This window comes from Copadichromis virginalis, linkage group LG15 (genome assembly GCF_057382275.1).
Source record: "Copadichromis virginalis isolate Kocher_CV1m ecotype Utaka linkage group LG15, C_Virginalis_male_GT1.1, whole genome shotgun sequence".
NCBI lineage: Eukaryota > Metazoa > Chordata > Actinopteri > Cichliformes > Cichlidae > Copadichromis > Copadichromis virginalis.
Genome location: NC_140632.1, coordinates 29,995,484 through 30,009,931, shown reverse-complemented (window position 1 = coordinate 30,009,931; position 14,448 = coordinate 29,995,484). Strand labels below are relative to the sequence as shown.

Below are 14,448 nucleotides of genomic sequence, written 5' to 3'. Positions count from 1 at the left end.
CTGTCTCATCCTCAGATGAGTTAGTATACGTTTCCTTCCTTCCTTTGGCTCATTAGGTTAACATTTCTTGTGGTCTACTTAAGTTTTTTTTTAATGCGTCCTTAAAACTCTAAACTCATGTTGTTGAGCTGCATTTCAATCCAGTCATCTGAGTGGGAAAGTGGGTCACAGATGCAGAAAAGAACAACCTACAGCTAAAAATAGAGCAAAATCTTGGTTTCTTGTTTTCAGCAAGAACCCGAGATCATTCCACACACTCGCTTTTAGTCCACTCCATAAATCCCGACCCACTTTCAGCTTTGTGTGTCTTTGTGCAGAACCAGACCCAGCAGCACCAGCAGACAACTGGCCAGGCTCAGGCCCAGAACCAGCAGCAGACAGCAGCCCAGCAGGCCCCCTCCCAGCAGAGCTCTGCTCAAACCAACGGCACCGCCGGAGCCACGGGGGCCACCACTGCAGCGCTACAGCACGGTCAGGACCAGGGGCCACCCAACAAGAAACCTCGGATCGGACCCTCTGGGGCCTCCTCAGGCACTGGGGTGCTACAGTCAGATTACCAGGTCAGTACAATATTATAGAACAAACACCAACACCAACATTTTCTGGTGAAACTGTTCATTTGTCTGTACTTTAAAACTCTATTAAATGAATGGTAAATGGCCTGTATTTGTCCCTAAGGACCCCAAAGCGCTTTACACATCCAGTCACACACACATTCACACACTGGTGATGGCAAGCTACATTGTAGCCACAGCCACCCTGGTGTGCACTGACAGAGGCGAGGCTGCCGAACACTGGCGCCACCGGGCCCTCTGACCACCACCAGTAGGCAATAGGTGAAGTGTCTTGCCCAAGGACACAATGACCGAGACTGTCCGAGCCAGGGCTCGAACCGGCAACCTTCCGATTACAAGGCGAACTCCCAACTCTTGAGCCACGATTGCCCGATAAATGAGTCCATTATAATCATCTCCTGCTCCAGACTTTCATTCTTGGACTCTATTAGTTGCATGAGTAGCTGTGCATGAGTTCCAAGTTCTCCTTTGTAGTGTTATTCTGGCACAAACGTGAGTTTATCATCTGACTGAAACAAGCTGTTTTAGCTGTCTTCCTCGTCCCTTCAAACTAACTGTGTCCTGATTGGAAGGTGAGAGCAGCTTCTGTGCTCATAGTACCTGAACCCTGAAACGATCATAAAAAACTGTCTTAAACCTAGTGTTTAGAGCAGGTTGAAGGCTTGTTTAATATGAACATCCCACAGTGTAACAGTATATGTGAAGAAAAATATATATATAAAAGCATAAAAGGTCGACCACAGCAGGATGTACCATTCCAGCACTGAAAATGAGACACTCCAAACTCCTGTTTGAGTTCAGTTTGATTGCAAGTACGTGCTTTAAGGAACTGACATGATCTTCAGAAGGAAAAAAACCTGCGTTAGGCAGTTAGGATAGGGAAATCTAAACGTATTAAGACATGAACCAACATGTTGTTGGGCTGAGAATGCTTACAGGGGGCTGCAGGCTAAAAAATGTATACTCAAACACTCAGATACCAGACAACAACAAGATGTTGTTTAAATGATAAGGACTGTACAGAGCTGATATCAAATCACAATGGAGCCTGTGAGCTTTTGTTTTCTGCTCAGGCGCCTCCTGTATCGCCGGCTCAGCTCTTATCACGAGGCCAAAGAGACAACAGCTCTCGGCCTGTGATGAAGTGAAGCTGGATGCCAAAGTTTGGCATATGACATATTTTGACTTTCAAGGAGAACCCGACTGCTGCAGAAAATAAATGTGATCAGCGACTAATCAGCAACGTATGGGGTTAGCTCAGGTTTGAGCGTTACATGACCGCAGGAGCAGGGAGATCATGTGTCAGTACTTAACAGAGCACGGTGTGATCTAAGTGACCGCTTTGACCTCTCCCGCTTCTGTATCAGCGAGGCACACAAGTATATTGCATACAGAGATATGCCTAGTTGCAAGTGACACAGCTGGTGGCTGTCAGGCCTCAGTTGATGTATAAATAAACTGTCGCAGTGGTCAGACACATCACGAGTGTGGCTATAGCTGCTACTGTCAGTGTCCTACTTTTTCCCTTTATTGATCTCTATCCACATATATTCCATCATGCACCACCCACCGATCATTTCCCTAATCTAGAACAGTGTAGCCAAGAACCCACAACTGTGGTATGGAGGCATGCAAACAGTTGAGGTCTCAGATTCTCAAAGCAATATCCAGATCGTTGAAATTTCAGCACCAGTACTTTTTACAGTCCATGTCTCCAAGCGTGTAAATGAGACTTTTTTTTTTTCATTACTAGTGAAATAATCCCAGAGCCACTGAACACACAGGGAAATATCATAATCCCAATTTTTTGAAATCCATGTAGAAAACAGCTTATGAGGAAAGGTTAATTAGCTGCAGACAACTGAATCTGGAAGGAAGTCGCGCTCATTAGCTCAATGTCTGGATGTAGCCTTAAAAACACAATATTTTGCACACCTCCAGAGTCACCGTTTGAATGTTTGCTAATAAGAAGTCTGGTGATTTAGCGACTGCGTCTCCACTTCTCTCTCTCTTTCAGCACTCTGGCTCCCGCCTTGGTTACCAAAGCAATGTCCAAGGTTCCACTCAACCCCAGAGCACCATGGGATACTCATCATCAACCCAGCAGAGCTCCCAGTACTCCCACCAGACCCACCGTTACTGAGGATCCTTGTCACTCCCTAACCAGCAGAGGAGTCAAGCTCCTCCTTGTCTTCAGCCAACCCTCAACAACCTCAGCTCCACGGCTCCCGTGTCCCGGTTGGACCCTTGTCCCTTCATTACATCATTCCAACTCCAGTCATCCTTCTTTTCAAACTGCCCTCACCTTTGACCTTTCGCCCGACAGCCTTCAGCGGCACTGTAACACGAAGGCTGATGAACATAGGAACCAAACGAAATCCAATGAGAAAACAAATTCTGCCTCATCGGCGCGTTGAAACACTTTTAAATCGACTGGGGAAAAAAAAGGTGTAAGATAGATGTCAAGGCGTCTCACACACAGACTCAGAACCGTGGCACTTACAAACACAACGTTCCTCACCAGGAAGAATCGCAGCTGTGTTCAAGTATATTATATAGCACCTTTTTCTATTTGAGTTTTTTTCTCCTGCTCGTTTGCTAGACTTTTCAAGTTTAACTTGTCATTATAAATATTGTTACATACAGAAGCGATCAGATGTGAGGCAACTTAAAAGGAAAAGCCCTTTACTGTCATCTCTAGTGTATAATTATCACGGATAATCAAATGACGATAAGCTAAAGTTTGAGCTAAACCCAACCTTTTAAGAAAAAAGTTTCTACAAAGAAAAAAAACCTCAGCTTTTAAGCTGATGTCATTGCAGGGAAATATAAAAACAATTAACTTAAATCTTGATATTATAGGGTTTCTATATTTAGAAGTGTTTATCTAGATTTGGATTTGGAATGTAAGAAAAGCAGTTGTCTTTTTACAGCTTCTGTATAATGTGATCACATTATACAGAAGCTTTGCTTTCTGTGATGGCAGCGTCTTCGGGAGGTTTTGACACCTCTTGTTGGTGGCCGGCAGCTCCGGAGTGCGTTCTTGTTCGCTGGTTTTCACTTTGCTGTGACACCTGTGTTATTTTGGACCCTTGAAACATTTAAGGTTTCTGAAGATGCGCATAATCGTACAGGGCAGCTAAACAGTACGCTTCCCCCCCTCCGACATATGCTTCTTGAGACTGTTACTGCCTGATGTCAGATTGTTTTTTTTTAAGATTTTATTGTTATCTCTGTTGTCCCGTGGGCGTGTATGAGCGTGTGCACGTGTGTGTGTGTACAGTATGTTTTTTATGCATGTTGTTTATCCTTTTACTTACTAGAACTGCACTGACCACTGAACCGATCTGCAAAGAGCTGGAACAAATGTGAGGCTCGCCCTCTTCCATATCACCCTTGCGGTGCCACACTGAGTATGCAGGTAGAGACTGGGGTACATTCAAAGACAATGGGTGCTTTCTTTAGTACATGCATGGAGGTATGAGCAACTTATTTACATTTTTATATCCAGTGTATACAACCCGTTGTATGTCTGAGTTCATTTTGAATTAATGAATCAACTTGTGAGAAAAGTGAAATGAAGGACATTTAATAAGTGCTACAATTGAAGAAGCTGTGAGGGAAACACTCTAGTTTCTCGCTGAGACTTAAATGACCAGGTTGATATGCTCACTCCCACCCTCTGTGTTCTGACTAGTAGTTCTCTAGTCAGAGCACAGTGTTGAATATAGTATATATGTCAATTAAATAAGTTTTGTAGTGTATAACACTCCCAGGGTTGCCGTACTCCTGTTCCCTGTGCAGGAATTGCCTTTTTTTTAATATCGTTATGAACAAGGGACAGCAAAACTGTTGGGTCAAATATGAATGTCAATCTCAATGGAGCCTGTGTCTGTACTGAGACACCCTCCAGTCATTTGGGACCCCTTCACCCAAGTTCTGACTGGTGTTTTTGACAACGCTTTTCATCCTAGTCAAATCAATGTATGTTGCTCTGTGCAACCTGAGTCTATCATGTGGGTGGTACCAAGCCAAGTTGTGAGACATGAATGCCTTTCAGTGCTAGAAATTCAGCAAAATTGTTCTTCCGAAATGTAGAAAGTGAAAAAGTCACAATAAATGTCACAATATATGTATTACATTGTTAGTAGCGCAACCTGCCAACTACTATTATTACCACTATATTACTATTATAATCAATATAATTCTCAACATTGCCTGTATCTTTAGTGTAGAGCCATTCCTGGTAGCTAATTAGCTTAGCCTAGCATAAATCCTGGAAACACTAAAGGAGAGCTAGCATGGGGCTATTAGAGGATAACAGCTTTTCTTAAGCTCATGGGTTTTGTTTTTTTTTAAAGCTAATGATGTTATATGTGGACATTTTAATACGTTTACTATTTATTTTTTTAAACTACTTCTTAGAACAACTTATCTGTATGACACTTTAAACTTCAGTGTTTTGTGTAGGTCAAACTAGTGATGTATAACATGCTAACTTATGAGCTAAAATGTGCTTGTAGCCTGTAATAAATAAATACAATAATACTAATAACAAAAATAAAATAAAAAAAGATCCAGGCTAGTTGTTTCCCCCTATTTCCAGTTTTTATGCTAAGCTAAACTGATGGGCTGGTAGTAACATTTTTAAATTTTGCTGCAGACATGAGTGTGATATCAGTGTTTTTATCTAACTCTTGGTAATGAGCAAAACATAATGGCTGCATTACCACAAATCTGTTTTTCTTCCTTAAGCACAAAGTCTTCTTTTTCAAGTAATACTTCATTACATTTCAGAAGATCATATTGATCATATCTTATTTTTTTAAACACAAACCAATTTGTCTTCAGTATTTTTGAAAATCTGATTTTTTTTTATATGGGGATTTTCCTTTTCAGAATTTCTTTCAGGCGTTTACAGAAAAGTTATTAGGGATCTGTTCACATACAAAATTGTCTTTGAGGCTGTTTTTCACTGTTAGAAGTGGCAATGCGCAGCATGGACTAGTTAAAATTATTATGCAGATTATTATCTGCACCACAATATATTGTTAAAAAAAAATGCTACCTACACAGTATGTAACACTATGAACTAGTTCATACGGTATGTTTACCTTTGATACTTACAGTAAACTTTGCTAAAAGCATTTCTAGTATTAATTTTACGGGTTATAATACTAACAATACAACAGTAAGAGCAAGTCTTCTCTTTTCATATCCTCCTGACAACTTGCTCCATCATGAATGACCACCCTGCATGCTGTGTTAAAGAATGCACCCAGTTATTTGACTAACTGCATTTGCCCCCATACAGAGGAAAAGAGACATTGTGTTTATTGCACGTGTGACCTGCAGTTTAATTAGGAAACACTGACACCTTGTGGCTGGAAAGAGAACTGGACCTCTGTCCTTATCAAAGCTGTAATAGTACAAATAGATAATGGTGTTAGGGATTTTTTTTATTAATCAGAACATGCAAGATATGTGTGTATAATGAAAATAATTGTATTTCTGTGTCCAGTTATGGTTCACTGATGCTTAAAAGTACCCACCCGCGTTACATTAGCAACATCATTAGAATTTTACCACTGAATAGAACTTTTTTAAGGCTTTATGTTTCATGCATTGATACTAACTGCAGATAGGTGGGTAGTCTCAGTTCTGCTTATTTTGTTCTGCTAAATTATGCTTATTTAAAGCAAAGTGCATCTGGATGGATCTTGTAACAGGATTCATGTCAAATTTTGACCTAAAATATGTTTGAAATCATGTTTTAAAAAAATATTGTTGATTCTTAAACAAGAGAAAGTCCTTTCTAGTGTTGTAGGTTTGTCACAGTTTTAGTCAAAATTGTCCACAATGTGAAAAAAGTGTGAAAATTTACATACTGCTGGGTTTTTCATTTAAAACAGGACATGCATAATCTGAGTGTGTGGTTGTTTCTGTAAATGGCCACTATCTACATTTTTAGTGCATACATTGTCTGATGAGATGAGATATGGATACTGTTTAAAATCAAACCTTTTTCAAAATTCAAAGATATAATGTCAGTTAATGTCCCACAGGTCTTTGATAACCCGTATAGAGTTACAGAGCTTAGAGTTTTAGAGGTTTTATGGACTGTTGCCCGTTTGGCACAATATCTTTGGTTTCTGAAGAATGTGAGCATGCTAAATAGACCAAAATCCATAAAACAGCTGGATTAACCTAAACCTACCCCTAACCAGAAAGACCCAGGTTAATTTTTTCAATTAAAAAATATAGTAATTAGATTCAGATAACTTTGTTTATTATAGTATTTAGTTTTATTTTATTTATTTAGTTTATTCTAAACTGCATTTATTAAAATTATGTAAATGTGGAAAAACTGCAAATTTAGTTTGTGGGTTTTTTCCCCACAGCCATTTTTAAAAACAAGCCGCTCAGAGCATGTGTGTCCTGTTTCTAAAGCCCATAGAAAAATCTCCCAGTTATGCCTTTTTTTTTTCTTCATGCTAAGCGATTCTGAACTGTTCAGTGTTTACATGACACAAAGGCAGGGTCCTTTATGTTTTAAACTCATTTAAAGCTGCAGTAATTGATATTTTTGGTCTCTTGGGGCAGGAGGACATAAAGCAACATGTAACACCTCCCTATGAATCTTTCAAGAAATTTGGAAGGTGATTAGATGAGCAAAATGTCTTTCACCTTCCAAACCATGTCTGCGGAGAGTGTCTTAGCTGAAAAACCATAACAAGCAGCAGTCTGAGGAGCTTGGAAAGCTAGCAGTCAGTCAGCATGTCAATGGTTACACCTTCCTGTTGCCAGGCTAGTATGAAAAATGTGCACATAAAAGGCACACTGGCATTAGTGTTGCTGAGTTGCTTTTGCTGCATGTTAAAAAATGGACATGTTGCCATTCCTTGGTAACGAACATGGAGAAAAACATGCAAGCAGCCTTTTTTTTTTTTTTTAAATGAAAATAAACCAAAACAGTTCAAAGGTCTTTGAGTATTCCATAAAACTGTTTATAATTCTTTCTGGATCCATCACTTTGTGGCCCCTTTAATGGGAAGCATGGTCATTGAAGCTTTTGCTTATCTAAAAATCTTGATTATAGCAGCTTTAAAGAGAAACTTAAAGGAATGCACCTGTACCTGAAATGTCCAGATGAAGTAGCTTTTTGCACTCCGTGTCTTTAGTTCATCTTTACTTCTACTGTTTTCTGACAGACTGGCAGACAGATCCACTGGTTGGGGGGGGAGGTCAGTGGCACACAGTAGGGATCTAAACCAGCAGTTATTCAAAGGTTTTGGCCTCCCGTTACTGTGTGTATTTGAAGTTGAAGTGAGTAGCAGTGAGGATATGTTGAGACTCTTTGTTGTACATTTCTCTCTCCACACAAACGAGGTGTCACAAGTATTACTAATGAGCACGAGGCTCCAGCAAAAGACAAACTCCTATGCAAAGAAATCCCAGACTAAAGCTTTTACCTGTTTCTAGGTTTTGCAGTTGACAGGTTTTATTATATTTTATTGGGTGATGTGTATTCCTTTCTTGTGAAATACTGAGTACAGTAGACCAAGACAGCTCTCATTTATGTCCTTTTCCCCCCACAGCATTTTAAAATGTACTCTAAAAGAATTATTGTAAAGAAATGCATATATATATGAATAGTATACAATCATATTTATTTTTTCCATACATGTATTAATAATACCCATGTTTGAATTTCCTCTGCCTTAACTATAGTAGCTATAGAAAGGGACCTCTGTCAGACAGACCCGCCTTCGCTAGACCATAGTTCTCCTGCTCCTGGTTGTTTCCTCTTCATAAATAAGCTCACGTGGAATGAACGTCTAGTTACTGAATGTGTTCACACCACCTCACTGTACAGTAGAATGAAGGTGACGCCGACGCCTGTGATCGCTCACTGGCTTCGGTTCCACAGTGTTGCTGTCCTTACTTACAGGAATGATAACTAACGGTCCACGTTTTAGTTTGAGTGGATGGTGCCTTTTTTTTCTTTTTTAAATTTCATCAGCTAAACTTGTCATGGGGTTTTAATTTTGTATTTTCACACTTCCTCTGTCAGTCTTTTATTTTTCTTGTTACTATGTAGCATATTGTTAGCAGCTAAGTATCTATTTGATTTGACTGCAAAGAATCCTGATGCAGGATTGGCTGTTGTTTTCTCTGCTCATAGATATCGTCCTCACACATTACTGAAGCGCAGTTATGTTTTGAAATGCTGTACATAAAAAACATTTTAAGGACTTCTCATTGAGATATAGTAATTGTCTTCTAATGCACTGTCGTTGCTAAAATATCTAGTGGTAAATAAAAAATATGGTATTTAATGTTTTTTAATGTCTCGCTTTAGACACTAAACTTCTGGCAGTGCTATGAAAGTTAGAAGGTAGGTGTGTGCGTGCGCGTGTGTGTGTGTGTGTGTGTGTGTGTGTGTGTGTGTGTGTGTGTGTGTGTGTGTGTGTGTGTGTGTGTGTGTGTGTGGAAGGACACTTACTTGTACAACGCTTTTATAAAATCTAGTGCACCTCTAGGCTGCCCGTCCTCTCACATCGCCTCTTTTTTGATAGTATTGCATGTGCCTGTCTTTTTCCAATGGAGAACATAAGCACTTACTGTCGCTCTCGCAACACTTTGTACAGGCGGACAGACGCTCCATCTGCAGAGTTGAAAGAAGTGATGCCATTTGCCTTTTTTTTTTTAAAAAGAAAAGAAATTGGCATAAAAATCACAAAATGTTTCCACTGACACTCTGTCCCATTGGGGGGGGGGATTAGAGAGGAAGCAGAAAAGTAACTGTTATTTAAAAACCTTTTTTGTAATTACCATCTGCAAATTTTGACTAAAGCTTTCAATAAAAATCACCTTTTTTTTTCAAGAGGCTTTTCTTTGCCCAGGTCGCCATTGTAAATAAGAATGTGCTTATAATTACTTGCCTGGTGGTTAAGTTAAGGTGACACTGACTTGCTGCGCCACCTTGTGGTACAAATTGGTATTGCAAGGAAGTACGGCACGGTCCTAGTTGAACTTCATTTGTTATCTCTTTAACACCTTGCATAGATGTTTTCATGGCAGCTGTTTCTTCACATCCTGTTGAAAGCTTTAGTTCATTTTTGAAGGTTTATAATGTTTTTGAAAATGGGTATTTACAAAAAGTACCTCCCCCCACCCCCCCACCCCCCACCCGAGCCACATCAGAGTAATGCTTTGCAGATTGGGGTGTCTGTCCATTTTTGACATTCTATCTGTATTACGTGAGTGCGTGTGAGCGTGAGTTTGAAATATACATATGGCCTAAATGGTATTGTCTTTTCATAGTGTTTATAGATAAAGCAGCAATAGGTCGGCGAAAAAGCGAAAATCCGAAAAAGTAAAAATTTATTTAGCTGCTTTTAGCAAACTTGTCCAAATTTCACTGTACAAATGACTGTTAAATGAGAAGAAGTCATGTATATTTATTTTATATCCTCTATTATAATAAAAGCCTCTTTTGTCTGAATCTGTTTCGTTGTGCAGTTGTTGGGAGAGTTGCTGCTTGACAGGGCAGCAACGTTGCAGCTGTTAGTATTCACCACTTGGCGGCACCCGAGGGTGTCTGTTTAATGTGCTGCTGAATCATTTTCAGACTATTCCTAATGTCAGTACTCAATATTCATAAACCTAAGTGACTTAGTCATTACAAGACCTAGAGTTTTTCCAGTTCACAAAGTTGTGCATCCATCAAGGATTTGATTATTTAATCATTTTTTTTATTCCAACATCCCATATATTGAATAACAGCATGAGTCAATGGTTTGGACGTTGTTCTCATTAAAGGGAAATGATAAGAGATAGGACCATAACGGTCTTATTTTATGCTATAATCTGCTTATTTTATGCTATAATCTGTTTAGGATGTTGATTCTTTGAATGTGTGCCTGTCCCAGCTGACCATCATCACTTCAGGACACAAATAGGCATGGTTATTTCAAACTCCCTTTTTTGGTTCTTGGACTCTACTAGACTCGCTTTGCATCATTCAAAGTTCATAATAATCCACCTCTGTCTGGTTGGTCTTGGTTTGTGAAGCGACAGGTGGATCTGTGAAACCACGTGCCTGTTGGCTTGTAATTGACATGTTGTGAGCCAGGGAGTGTATAAAGAATGATCCTCATTCTTGAGTTGTAGAATAACCAAAACTGACAAAAGACTACAGTGGTGTGAAAAGCTTTTGCCCTCTTCCTAATTTCTCTTTTTTCATATTTGTTGCACATTTCAGATGATCAAATAAATTATAATATTATGTAAAGATAACTCAAGTAAAGACAAAATGCTGTTTTAATGATGATTATTGATTTACTACCTGGCTGGGTGTGAAAAAGTAATTAATTACTCCCTAAACCTAAAAACTGGTTGCGCCAGCTTTGGCAGCAAAAACTGCTATCGAGTGTTTGTGATAACTGGCAATGAGTCTTTCGCATCACTGTGGAGGAATTATGGCCCACTCTTCTTTGCAGAACTGCTCGAGAGTTATTGAGCATGAGTGGATTGTTTAAAGTCATGCTAAAGCATCTCAGTCAGATTTAAATCTGGACTTTGACTAGGCCACTCCAACACCTTTCTTTCAGGATTTTCTGGTAGAGAGCAGGAAATCCTGGGATGAATCAGTGTTGTACCTACACTTAACAGACAACTGAGCAAAGATTTTAAATCTCAGCCTGCCACAAAAACACACAAGTTTGTTCCTATTTCTTCAGTTGAAACTATAAAAATGCCAACGATAACAAGTATAAAACTGTATTTTTCCACCAACAAGGCGATTCCCAGAGATATTAGCGTTAAACTTGGCATATCTTGGTATTGATCCTAAACTTACTGCCAATGCAGTAAAAGCATACCTGGATAGAAAAACACATACAACAGCCCTTTGTCAGTCCTGGGTTGGGTTCCCCAAAATCTGGACCTCAACAACATTGAAGCAGTGGGTTGACTGCGGATCAGGAGGCAGGGAAGGTCATCTACTAACTTGAAGGTTGGTGCAGTTGGTGGTTGATTTCATCCCTGGCTTTTCCAGTCTGCTGAACCCTAAGTTGCTCCTATATAAGGACCTTACATTTACCAGTGTGGTAAATGGAAATTAAAGAATAGCCTGCCTAAGAGTTGGAGCTGTGTTGAAGAATAAAGATGGTTGCATCGAATATTGACTTCTATGCGTATTAGAACTGTACAAACTCTGTTTTTGGCTTCTGTATTTCCATGTATGTTTGCACATGTTGCTCAAGACTTTTGGACAATACCGTACCTGCAAAGCATCCTGCCAAAGAGCCAATAGTGTGCAAATGTCAGCGGTGATGGGTGCTAGCATAAAGTGATAAAGTATATTTTAGTCTGATTTATGGAGAAGTAAAGACTGGATGGACTGCAGAAAGTCAGCCTGTCCTAATTACTATCCCTGCTGGTGTTATAGGGTTACACACACTGGAGCGAATGTCTTTGGCTGATCTAAACACTTGTACCAACCAACAAGACATTCCAAAGGATGCGTCAAGTAAGCACTACATTCAGTTCTCCCTACAGGCTGCTGGTGTAAAACCACTGCAGACAAGCTGAGACTTGGCATCAGCTGCACGAGTTCTGGCAGAGGCGCTGGATTGACAGATCAGCCTGCGGTGTTACTGCTACCACTTGAGGGAAATTTATGACTTGGCTCAGAGAGCAGTAGAACGTGTTAACACAGATGGCCCCATTTCCTACTTCAGGTGCTGCAATAGCAACTAAAGAGCAAACTCATCCCACACGTGTAGCTTCCAGTTTAAACCCTACCACGGGCAGGGTTCAAACTGACCCTGGACCTCAGCATAAATTCTCAGAATTTGCAACTGCTATCTAAGGGATTGTACTCAGTTTAGGAAGAAATGCTTTGGTCTAATTAAAACTATCAGGAGCTTTGGTTTGGTAGTGATTGTGTTCAATAGCACCGACAACGACTTGTATGTACATGCAACTGACAGAGTATGACAAAACTTGCTGTGACAGACATTGCGTGCTGTAAATATAACTGATGTACAGCGTGGCCTGGCATCAAATAAGCGTTTAACAGAACACGCCTAAGCCAAAAGGAAAGTCCGGTGAGATGGTGAAACCTGGCCAATAAACCATGTGTGCTAGAAGAGGTTCTTCAATGTTCTTCTAATTTCTGGCATGTTTTTAGACAGGTGATCGCTTATATAAATAGATGTACCCAGTTTGTAATAATGAAAGTATATCTATAAGTAATCTCCTCTGTCACACCAACCCTCTGCATGTCCTCCTTCACATCCTTTGTCCAATATATTCAGCATCTCTCCTGTGCACATGTACAAACCATCTCATCCTGCCTCTCTAACGTCGTCTCTAAACCACTCAGTCTGAGCTGTCTGCTGATGTACTCATTTCTAGTCCTGTCCATCCTACTTACTTCCGATGAAAATCTTCAACTCTACCACCCCTTTGTTAGCGCTGTTGTTTCCAAGTTATACATCATGCCAGGTCTCAGTACTATCTCGTAAACCTTCCTAGCTACATTCTCCCAACAAAAGCTTTGAGTCTCTTATCACTTTCACACTGCATCTTTTTCGTGAAGTATGTATTCACCACAGCCATTTCCATTCTTCTTTCCACATCTCCTTAACACCATACCTACCCAACCCCTCCTCATCACCCCTTTGATTTCAAACTCATGTTCTAAAACTCTCTTTGTCAGCCCATTTATCCTGTCTTCGGAGTGGTACTAGAAGTGCACTGGCCTCCCTGTGGCTAAGTTTAGACCAGTGTTTTAACTGATAATATATAACATTTAGATCAGCTTTTACATTTTCAGTTGGTTATATATATTATATTACCCACAAGTTTGCAGAGCCACTTTTTTATTTTAGATTTGTCTTTTTATTACTATTTTTTGTTTTTGACCCAACATTGTAATGGAGTTTTGTGTTTTTGCTCTTTCACAGAACCACATATTCTGTTTACTAATAAATATTTTATACTTTTATACTCATAATTTGCCTGTTGTTTACATTCTCATCTTTTTTTTTTTTTTTTTACTATTTTTAGTCTTTAGTTGTAGTTACAGTTACTGCTTATATTTGATTTGACTACTTTCCACTCTTGTCTTTTCCCCATGTGACCCCTTATTTACTTGTTATTGTTATTTAATAATAATAATAATAATAATGTATACTTTATTCCTGTGTTACTTTGCTAGTTAGTTGTCTTCTGTGTCTTGCAAGCTGTTTTCCAGGTTGATAGTGCGTACTGTGTCTAATCCTCATTAGTGGGAGGGTGGGAGAGAGTTCCTTTAATTGCGGAGTGCCACAGTGTCTTTTAACCTCACGCCAATGCTTCTAGACTAGGGGTGTTAAACACAAGGCCCCGGGCTCAGAGGTATCGATGTACCGCTGAATGTGGCAGTATGTAACAGCTGTCGCTTGTTAGTGAAAGCCACATTGCCACCTTTAAGTATTAATAAAGGTTAAACAGGTGAGTTTGCCATGTACGATTGTAATAAAGGGGCACGCTATCCTTAGAGGCCAAAACCTGTAAAGTTGGGCGTTTTAACATGGGAATCTACTTGAGAGCAAGCCATTCGTAACAGCATTTCGAGGAACTGCAGTCACTTTGTCACTACCATGGTGACTTCATTTTTGACCTCTAGAGCAGGGGTGGGCAAACTATGACCCGCGGGCCACCTCCGGCCTTTTGATCTTTTTATTCCGGCCCGCTGAAGTTTGGTGTGTCTCATCCATGTCTCAAGCCATGAAGTTGCGGGGCGGGGCATGGAGTATGAAGTTACTGTAATTAAGTACTCATTTGCGCTGTCAAAATTGAAAACTGTACCACCAATAGC

General features: G+C 39.9%; 1 protein-coding gene across 1 annotated transcript in view; it reads left to right on the top strand.

Moving 5' to 3' along the window:
* The window catches only part of cdk19 (cyclin dependent kinase 19), a 65,836-nt gene extending 55,753 nt beyond the window's left edge, over window positions 1-10,083 (top strand). The window contains exons 12-13 of the mRNA XM_085432880.1: window positions 318-560; window positions 2,593-10,083. Of these exons, the coding sequence (XP_085289006.1) occupies window positions 318-560; window positions 2,593-2,718 (369 nt within the window). The 3' untranslated portion in view covers window positions 2,719-10,083. The remainder of the gene's footprint in view (window positions 1-317; window positions 561-2,592) is intronic.
* Window positions 10,084-14,448: the final 4,365 nt, after the last annotated feature.